The 10,302-nt window shown below is 64.1% G+C and overlaps 1 protein-coding gene across 1 annotated transcript in view; it reads right to left on the bottom strand.

Moving 5' to 3' along the window:
* Window positions 1–7,389, bottom strand: part of EXOC3L4 (exocyst complex component 3 like 4) — a 14,035-nt gene extending 6,646 nt beyond the window's left edge. Inside the window, exons 1-4 of the mRNA XM_006925591.3 lie at window positions 7,271–7,389; window positions 2,620–3,011; window positions 1,087–1,738; window positions 33–144 (exon numbers count right to left, since the gene is read on the bottom strand). Coding sequence (XP_006925653.1) covers window positions 33–144; window positions 1,087–1,738; window positions 2,620–2,995 — 1,140 coding nt within the window. The 5' untranslated portion in view covers window positions 2,996–3,011; window positions 7,271–7,389. The remainder of the gene's footprint in view (window positions 1–32; window positions 145–1,086; window positions 1,739–2,619; window positions 3,012–7,270) is intronic.
* Window positions 7,390–10,302: the final 2,913 nt, after the last annotated feature.

Raw genomic sequence — 10,302 nt, 5'->3', positions numbered from 1 at the left:
CTGGCCCGGCCCCGCCCCCGCCCCCGCCGAACCTCGAGGAAGCTGGTGTAGTCGTTCTCCAGCCGCGCCCACACCTCCGGTGCCAGGAGCGGGGGCAGCGGCTCCGTGGACAGAGTCAGGTCCGGGGCGCCCAGGAAATTAGGACTAGAAGACAGGCAGGGGGCTGATGCGGCGGCGGCTGCCCCCCTCCCCTGTGGCCGGGCTCAAAGCCTGACGTCATCACCAGCCTTTACCGGAGGGTCCCGGACCGGGGCCTCTCTGGTCACACACTCCGCCCCGCACCCCGCCCTCCCGGCTTCTGTGCCAACCCCACCTCGCCCCACAAGCTTCTCAATGCCGAATGTCCTGGCGCTCTGGCAATCGGCTGGGTGCACAGAACACACAAGGACGGCTGTGTAGATGGATCTCGCTCTGCCAGGCTGCCTCTGAAGTGACCTCTACCCTCACAGTCGGGGCACACCCAAGACTGAGCTCTAAGCGCCCCCAGCACCACGCAGCTCAGGGAACTGCCACTATCCAGCCCACACCAGGGAAGCCGAGAGAGGGGCACACAGCAAATTGTGCCCAGGACTATGGGTACCCTCTCCCCACTCTCTCTCCGGCCCGTGCGGCTGGGGAGCGCTCACGAGGGAGGTAACCCACCCCACGGCACCGCAGGCGGAACGGCCTGTGCCCTGCGGCCGGGTGCCCGTCCAAAGGGGAGAGCAGGGGCGAGATCCAGCCCAGCCCAGCCGCTGTGAGCGCGCGGTCGTGTTCTGCCTGGACTGGCGCCCTTTTCTTAATTCGCCCAAAGGCACCTTGTGGTCTGGCATAGGCTCTCTAACGGGGCTCCACACCCTCCCCCACGCTTTCCAGCTTCAGGAACCGGCGCCTCGGTGCCCCTTAGAAAGACCGTGGCGGGAGCGCACCCTGACCGAGAACCGGGAGGAAGGAATGTCAAAGGCACCGGCATTTTTGACGGCCAATCAGCCGCCCTCTCCCAAGGAGGAAAGGGAGGAGCCCTGCGCTCCTCAGGGTTTCCGAAGGCCTCCAGGTGAGCAGTGCCAGCCCTCCCTGCTGTCCACGGTGCCCTGGCTGAGACCTCACCTGCCGTAGACATTGGCGGCCCAGTCCAGCAGGATGTACAGCTGCTCGCAGCCGCGCGCGTCGTGCGCGAGCTCCTGGAGGCGCTGGGCCACCGCGCTGTGGAAGGCGCGCAGGTAGACCTCCCACGCCGAGAAGCCGGCGGCCACGTAGGCCGGCTGCACCTCCAGCTGCACCTTCTGCAGGTCGCGGCGAACCAAGCCGCCGAGCTCCGCCAAAAGCTGGGCCAGGCCCGACGCACCCCCGGCTACCTCCGGAGCCTGCCCTGCGCCCGCCTGCTGCACACGCTCCTGCGCGCTCCGCCTCACGGCGTCCTCCCAATGCTGGCGCCAGCGGCGTGGTGTGCGCAGGAAGTCGCCGTCTGCAGGGGACGTCGGGTGGGCCTCCTCTTCCGCGCGCACCACTTGGGCCACCTCCGCCAGCGCGGCCGCGTCCACGCCGTCTGGGCCCAGCGTCTCGCGCACGATGGCGGCTATCTCCGCCGCCAGCCCGTCGTAGTGCAGGCACACGTCCATGGCGCGCCGCGCGAAGCCCGTGGGGTCCTGCTCGAAGGTGTGTGAAGCTTTCTCCGCCACTAGCCGCGCCTCCAGATGCTGCAGCTGTTCGAAGGCTGTCAGCAGCTTTCGCTCGGTGATGAGGTCCGCCACGGATTTGCCTTTTTGCAAGGGCAGGCGAGGAGAGGGGCGGTGAGGGGCGCTGCCCCAGCAGCCTGCCCCCTCCACCCCCAACCCCCGTCTGACAGATGCGGACCTGGGCTTCCCCGCCCCAGAGCTCAATGGAAGGTCTGCTGAGCAACGTCCTCCACGGCCACAGCTGTCCCTCCGAATCGCCTTTGAGGAGGCAGAACCCCAGGCCCCAAGCCGGGCCGACAGCTGTGTTTTGGGTCAGCCCCTGCCTTCCTCACTTTCAGCCCAAACCTTCGCCCCTGCTCCCACCCTCGCCCCAGCTCTGCAGAGCTGGGCCCCCTGGTCTCAGGCGCTGTCCCGATGCAGGTCCCACGGGGTCAGAGCTCAGGCTGTGTTAGTTATGCACTTCGTGTGCTGTCCCCTGCCCTGGGCCAGCTCCGCGCCCCCCTCCACTCCCCAGGAGGCCTCTACCTCCACCTGCAACCCCCCTTCAGGGCCCAGCTCCAGTTCATCCTGGCCTGGGCAGCCCTCTGACCTCCCCTGCAGGCAGCCATGGCTCCACGCACCCCCTGCGGCCCTGTGCCTGGTCCATCCCCGAAGTTCAGCCAGCAACCAGGCCACAGAGGGCCGTGGAGAGGCGGAGGCTCTGGCCCCAAGCCAATGTGGATCCAAATCCCCTTCCTCCACTTTCCAGCGAGGAAACTTGAGGCAAGTCACTTAACCTCTCTGAGCCTCGCCTTCCTCGCCCGCCCAGTGAGGGCCGCCTTCGCCGAGAGGTTGGGAGAATTTGAAATGCGATTGTGCAGCGGGCGAGGATCGGGGACGCTGGTGAGCAGAGCCGTCAGGAAGTGTGGGTTCTCCCTCGCCGCCCCCGGCCTCGCTTTCCTCCCAGGCTTTGTGAGGCTCTCACCTGCCTCGGTTTCTGGCTCCTCAGGCCCCGCCCCAGTGGACAACTGCCGGCCGACACCATCCGTGACTCTTGGCACAGCGGTGGCCTGGCACTGATCAGCAGCCGGGCTGTCATTCAGGGCACGGCGCCGCAAGGACTGGAACAGGAAGCGGGAGCTGCGCCGGAGCAGGCCCGGGTCCTCCTCGGAGCCCGGGCCTGAGGCCCGCTGGCTCGCCCGGGTGAAGGCCCGCCGTAAGGTGCCCAGGCCCAGCCGCGCATCCCCACTGCCAGGCGCATCCACGCTGCCAGCCCTCCCAGTGACCGGGGTCTTTGGCTCCGCAGGCTCCTTGGGGCTGTGCAGCTCTGGCCCAGAGGTCACTGTCCGAGGTGACGGCATCTTGACAGCAGGAGAGCTGGGGGTGAAAGAGAGGCTCAGGAGGCCTGGAGGGTGCCCAGCCCTGGGGAGCAGGCACAGAAACCCTTGAGAACACTGTGGGCCCTGGCGGGGCCCAGCAGCTTGTCAAGGAAGCTTCTCTCAGGAGGTGAGACTCAGCCTGTCAAAACAGTGTCATTCGGCAGCTCTCGTGGCCCGAGCTATCTGTGCCGGGCTGCAGCCAGCACTGAGTTGCAGACAGCTACCTCCTCGAGAAAGTCTTCCCTGACAGCACCTTCCAGAAGGGTCTCAGGTGCACGTCCTCACAGGCTCTGCCAGGCCAGACCCTCCATCGGAGTTGGAGAGGGGACCTGGACATGCAGGTTCTGGGGCCTGGCCCAGCCCGCTGTCCCCAGGGCTGGACCCAGCAACCACATCCTGGATCTTAGGTCCTGAGACCTAAAATATCCCACCTCCGCAGTCACCACCCCCAGAACCCTCAGCTCACCCCATTCAGCCCATCAGGCCCAACTGCTTCAGCACTCAGGGACCCCCGTGGAAAGCCACCTCCTTCCCAGGGTATCTCAGAACCGGAGGGAGGCGGTGTCAGGGTTGAGGGCACTGGTGGAGGCAGAGGCCACCCGCAGCTTATCAGGGCCTTGCAGCCCTTGGTGGGGGGTGGTCCCAGGAGCCATCGGTCCGTATCTAACCACTGCTGTTTCTCCCTCACTGCCTCTCTCCCCCCACCCCCGCCATGTGTTCTGGCCTTAACCCCATAGGGGGTGAGGACGGGGTCCCTCGAGTATGGGGGTGCCAATCAGAGGCTGGCTCTGTCCCACTCGGAGCTCGGGTTCTCACCACCCGGGCCCCCCAAGCCCTGCCCACACCCTCTTTCAGCCCAGCAAGGCTGAATTTGACTTTCTGGCTTTAGGTTAAGCCAGGGATGGGAGAAGGGAGAGAAATTTCTCTGCCTGCTGGGACCTCCTGCCCACGCCACTGTGAAGAGTGGGGTGGGGTAGGGGTTCCGGCTCACAAGTTTTCATTTTAGCCTTGGAGAAACTGGGACCGAAGGGAGCGCAGAAGTCACTGACCAAGAGGCTGAGCCCCAGCCCATTCCCGGGTCCCCCTGCCCCCCAGGACAAAGGCCGGAGCCAATACCTGACCCTTGGGTGACCCCAAGCGGGAACAGCCTCTCCCCAGGCCTTGGTTTGCCTGGGGTGGGCAGGGCCCAGGCCCTCACCCACACCTACACCTTCCAGCGAGATGTGTGTTCAGGGGTCAGGCAGGCAGGGCTCAGCTGAGGCCTGAGTTCCCTTGCCAGAGGCGGCTGAAGGAGGCCCCAGCGAGGGAGGGGTAGGCCCAGGTGATTAATGGGGGCCTTATCAGCCCCGCCCCGGGCCACAGGTCATTGTCCTCCCCTGGCGCCAGGACTCAGGGACCCTGCCCTGACTCAGACTGGCCCACACAAGGCAGGAAGCATTATCACAGGAACCGTGTGACTCCCCCGCACTCTCCCCTTCCTGGCGCCCCTCGGCGCCCAGCAGGGGCGGGCGTGGTGCCGAAGAGAACTGCCCCAGCTATGCTGCGCCCACCCCTGCTACGGGCTCTGTCACCAGGGGGATGTGGGGAAGGACAAGCTGAGCCCAGTCTTAGTTGGGAAGACATCACACTTACTAAGCACCTACTGTGTGCCCAGTCCAATGCCTGGCACACGTCACATCTTTGGGACAACAAAGTTTCAGGGTGTCATTCATCTTATTCCCACATGAGCAAACAGGCTCAGAGAGCAGCAGGGTCCTGCCCGAAGCCACACAGCTGAGGGGTGGGAACCCCCACCAGCCCAGGCCTGTCAGGAAACCTGGGAGCAGAGGGTAGATTGCCCTGCCTCCCAGAACCAGTGACTCGAGGTGGCTGCCCAAGGAACCCTTTCTCTCAGCACAGGGACCCAAGGTTGGGGCGGCTCCCAGATGCCAAGATGGCGTCAGACTTGAAGGTCTCCCCAGAAGCCTAGGCAGATTCTGGGGGGAAGCAGGGCAGCTGGTGGCTGGGGCTCATGGGAGGTTACACAGGCAGAGACGGCTCAGCCACCCTCATGCCAAACCAGGGCTGCTCTGAAGGCCCATTGGGGTCCCCAGCGAGTCCCTCAGTCTCCTTTGACCCTGCTCCTGCCGCTTCCCAAGCTGTTCTTGACCTTCCCAAAGCACAAGGCAGCCAGGTCGCTCCCTCGCTTTAAACCCTTCTGTGGCTCCCACCGCCCTCAGGCCAAGCCCGAGTCCTCAGTTGGGCATTCGCAGCCCACCATCCAGGACTGAAGTTCTCCAGCCTCCCCTCCGGACTTCCCCGACCCACCCCCACCCCGCGCGCCTGGCCGCCCCTCTGTCCCCCAGCCTGTGCAGCCTCCGGGCTTCTGCTCAGGCCGCCTCCATTCTCAGCCTCCACCTCTTTGTTCTTCAAACCTGACCTGGACTTCAGAAGCCAGAGGTGTGGTGCCGCCTCCTCCAAGGAGCCCTTGGGCTGTGCTGCACCGCCTCTGCTCAGCGGGCACTTGGGACTGTCCCTGTGGTGATAAGGCCCTCCTTGCTGGCCTGGGAGCCTTTGTCCTTCTGCCCCACCCCATCACCTCAGAGCCAGCCTGGAGGAGTGAACCATCCGTGTCAGGGAAGCTGTCACCTGGGCTGGCCCTGCTGAGCGCCATGCTGGGGTCTGCTGACTGGTTCTGCTGCCCGCACCGTGGCCCCTGTCCCATACCTGCCTCCCCACACCTGTGGGGCCCCTCTCTGGCTCTGTCTCCAGTGCCCTGAGTGTCCAGAGGCCCTGGGCCCCACAGTCTCCAGGTCAGGCCAACGCAGCTGCAGAGCCAGCGGCAGGGGTGGGAAGGCCGCCCAAAAGATGTGGTCACTGGGAGCTCCTCGCCGGGGCCACTGTCTGTGACTAAGAGGTTGGGTCTGAGTCTCCCCCACTTCCTACCCAGCCTTGGCTTCTCCCCACTTTTCCTAGACCTGTTCTCCCACCTGCCTCGCCCTCAGTGCCCAACCACCAACCCCCACTTACCCTGAGCCTGGGCCATCACCCAGTCCTGCCGGCCTCCAAACCAGCCACCTCAGGCAGGTGACCGCCTGCACCCTGGGCCATACCCCAGGCTGTCTCCCTTTTCCCTTCCACCTGCCATCCCCCATCACCTGATCACAGGTGCTAACTGCGCTCCTTCCTGGACCCCTTGGATCCCGTCTCCTCAGAGCAAGCAGGGGGGGAGGGGTCTTACAGAAACATAAACCCTCCTTGAAACCCTTCCTTGCAACCTAAGAGTCTCCTCCTGAAAATAAGAAGTCAGAATATGTGTTCTCCTACATTTCACATTTGTCTGGAAGAACGTAAGGCAGTAGAGCAAGCAAAATAAATATGAGACATAAATATTGGGAAGGACCATATCCACAGGAGATATGACCGTCTGCTGAGAGAGCGGCTCTTCATCCCCCTGGGGAAGCCTATTAGTAAAAGGCACTTAAAACGCTCTCCCTCAGCAGCGACAAAACATGAAACCCCAGGGCACCAACACCCTCGGAGAAACGGACTCCTTAGCTGGGCATCCAGGCTGCTTCTCCCACTCACTCACCAGCTCTAACCTCTCTGAGGCACTCACCTGTCCTCCACACTTTGCACAGGCTGTTCCCTCTGCCAACAGTGACCTCACCCCCACGTTCTCCAGCTGCCAATTTCTTCAAGGCTCAACACAAGGGGCTCCTCCTCCGAGAAGCCTTCCCTGATCAGCTGAAGCCCAGGCCACAGTCTGTACCTCCTGCTCTGGGCCTAGTCTAGCCCTGGGCATATCTTCCCCCATGACTGAGGGACAGAGGTATCTACCCTTTGACCAGGACCCCCCCACACACCTGGACAGGGGGCGGGGCTGAGCCAGCCCTCAGCCAGGGCTAGTACACAGCAAGTGACCGAGAAAACAGATAAGCGTATTTAATGTAGGAGTGTAAGCCTGTGAGTGCGTGGGGGCTTTGCACCTCTTTGCGCTGGCTTACGTGTGTCTCCCTGTGTGTGCCTCAGAGGGTCTGCAAGTGGTTCCCTCCATGAGTCTGAGTGTCTGTGCCTCACGCATGTCTCTATGTCTGCGTCTGTCTGTCCGCTTTCTGCATGTGTCTAATCCCACTGGCATTTTGGCCTGGGCTCCAAGCCAAGGCCCTTGGCCTAGAAGGCCTTTCATAGAACCAGAGCAGTCTTCGGTCCCTTGAGTCCCCACCCACAGCCTACAGCACCCCCGTGGCCCTCCCGCTCCACCTGCACGGAACATACCTGCCGAGTGGTAGACACTGGGCGCTGGCAGAACAGGGCCACCAGGAGAGGCCGCTGAGCAGGGTCCTCAGAGCCAGGCCCAGGCAGTGAGGCCTCTGGAGCAGCCAGAGCAAGTGACCAACAGCTGGGACTTCCCAGCTGTGGTCAGTGACGGCCCAGGCCCACCGGCCCCACCCCCAGTCCCACCCTCCACCCTGCCCAGCACTTTCACTTTCAGAAATGCCCCCACCCCCTTCCCATTCCAGAGGCAATCTCTCCAACCTTTGATTCCTGGCGCCCAGGGCTCAGGCTGAGGTTCAGGGGCCATGGGGTGGGGACGGAGGAGGCAGCCCTCCTGAGCAGTGTGGCCGGACACGCGGGGGGGACTGCTCTGGCTGCCGGCTCCTCCTGCGGTCGGACCCAAGCCAGCGGGAGCAGGCGCTGCCCAGTCCACAGCACCTTAGCCTGAAAAGACAGAGGTGCCAGCACCAGGCCTGTCTGCCAAGCTCATCCTGAGAGCGCCCACCTGCCACTGAGAGCCCAGAGAGCAGAAACGTGGGCCTCGGGCGCGGGGGCACGGTGACAGCAGAGGGAGTGTCGTCAGCCATGCCACGGAGGGCTTCAGCAGCTGGCAGAAGGGGCACCCTTGGGTGCGGAGGGCTGGCTCTCTGGGCAGGGCCTGCGCCAGGTGGACAGGGAGCATGGCCCTGCTCCTCCCCGGTGGGTCAGCTTGGAGACATTTTGTGGGAAGAGTCACCGAGACTTCCCAGAAGAGGCAGACCCCACAGTCGTGGGGAGATTCTGCTGTGAGCGTCCTAGGGAAAATTCTTAGGGAAAATCCGAGGAGGACAGATCCAGGCCTGTCCCACCTGGGCTGGAGCCACCAGGGTAGGGGCCTGAGAAGAGAGGTACCCTGCCTAGCTTTCTGCTCCGAGGACAGGGTCTTCCGACTGGGGCGGCCCTGACGGACGCGGGGGCCCCTCAGGCTGACCCTCCTGTTCCCCAGCTCACAGGGCACAGCGGGGTCCTGGGACCTCCACCTGTGGGTCACCTCCACTCAAAAGACAGGGCCCTGCAAAGCTGGTGGTGCCCTGGGCCTGCGGATTGTTCCTGGACTCGCCCCAAGTCCCAGCCGCACCCCACGCCCTCCCCCACCCGGGTCCGCTTTACAGAAAGAGACTAATATTTCTTTTATTCTATTTCCATGTTGTTTTCCCCCAACTTTCTGAGTAAAATCCCTTTGGGAAAGTTCCAGCCTGTCTCAGAGGAGCCTGGGCCGGGCTGGTCTGGCTGGGGTCCGAAGGCGGAGGGAGTGGGGGTCGGGAGGGCAGGCGTAGTCCCCGCCACCACGTGGGGCTGCACTTCTGACTCCGAGTCCCGGGCTTCTCCTCCATAAATGGGGTTGCTATTGGGGTCCAAGGGGGTCACCTCCATGGAGGACCTGGATCCCAGGTCAGAAGGGCAGGGAAGGGCCCTCACCATCAGACACTTGTCTGTCCCAGAGGTTCCTGGGAGGCCAGGCGCTCTCGCCCGGCAGGCAGGGCCAGAGGCGGGTCAGGACGGAGATGGGTCTGGGCTCCACCCGCCGCCCCTAACAGTTGGCCTGGGCGGGAGACGGTGCCTCTGTCTGAGCCTCAGTCTCTTCAAGGTGAATAATGCAAAGGATAGGTGGCCAGTGGGCGGAGACGCCCGTTCTTTCTGCAGTGACCCTAACCGTCGCCAGGGGGAGCCGCGGGATGACTGCCACGGACGTTTCCCCGGGTCGCCCAGAACCAAGGCTCTGGGGGCGGGGCCCTGGGTGAGGAGGCGGGGCTTAACCAGGGGCGGGGCATCTGCCTCTGACACCGCCCCCGACTGTTCCCACCCGCGCAGGTCCTGGCGAGTGGCGGTGGGTGGGCTGGGGTCCTGCCGGCCGTGGGCCCCTGAACTGTGCGGGGCGAGCGGATGGCAGGGTCCACATGCCCTGCCCGCCGGCACTGGGCTGCCTGCCGGGGTCTGACGCCCCACCCTCCAGCTCACCCCGCACGGGTCCCTGCACCTCTGATTATGGGTCGCCCCACCCAAGACCTGTTCTGTTACAGGATGTGCTCCAGCTGCCACGCGGGGGTCTCACGCACACCTGGGATCCTGTCCGAGCTCAGCTTTTTGTCAGCTGCGAGACCTTGGGAAAGGGGTGTCACACTGCCCGAGAGGGGTGAGGGTGAAATCGCCACCCGACATTCCACAGCAGGAACCCGGAAATCACCCCGGCTTGCTCAGGTCCCTCACCCTACATTCCAAGTGTCAGCAAGTCCTGGCCACACTTCCTGGGAAGTGTCTGCCCCCCTTTCCCACCCACTGGGGACCCGACAGGAAGGTCTGGAGGACAGCCCAGCATCTCTCCCAGGCTGCAGACCACTGGAGGGCCCACAGAGGCGTCCTTGACCTGTGTATGGGGCCCATGTGGGTCACCGGGCTAAAATTAAAGCTGACTCCCAGGCCGCAGAGCAAACTTCTGCACCTCCGACCTCTCTGCATTTGGGGTGAAGCGGGCTATTTTTAGAAGGTAGGCGGGTTGCAGAAAGCACCTCATTCATCCTGGAGGTTAGCAAGGACTCCGGGAAAGAATAAAGGGGCCTGTGTCTCCCGCCTCCCACCCCATTCACCGGCCATCCCACCCTGCCTGGGCCTGAGGACTTCGCTGTGCTAACATTTATGCCGGACTGCCCCCCCCCTCCCCCGCCAGGCCCGGAGCTTCCTCAGGCCCCAGTCAGGCTAGCCCAGGGCAGGGGGCCTGCGTGGGGAGATGGGGAGGAGGCGGCACGCCTGGGGAGTGGGCCCAGGCAGTGCACATTTCTGACCCCCCTGCCAACCCAATGGGCCAGCAGGGCTTCCCGGTCCTCGTGCAGTGGATCAGAGCCAAGAGACAATGTCGCTGGAGCCCACGGAGGGACAGGACGCTCGCGTGGTGCAGGAGGAGGTTCCACCCAGTCCCCCGTGTGGGCCCAGCCTAGCGGGCTAGCTTCCCAACATAGCCTCGGGGCCCAGTCTTCACAGCTCAGTTTCCTCGTCTG

Source organism: Pteropus alecto, unplaced genomic scaffold, assembly GCF_000325575.1.
Source record: "Pteropus alecto unplaced genomic scaffold, ASM32557v1 scaffold8, whole genome shotgun sequence".
Taxonomy (NCBI): domain Eukaryota; kingdom Metazoa; phylum Chordata; class Mammalia; order Chiroptera; family Pteropodidae; genus Pteropus; species Pteropus alecto.
The sequence above is the reverse complement of the archived record's forward strand: the minus strand, read 5'-3'. Positions and strand labels throughout refer to the sequence as shown.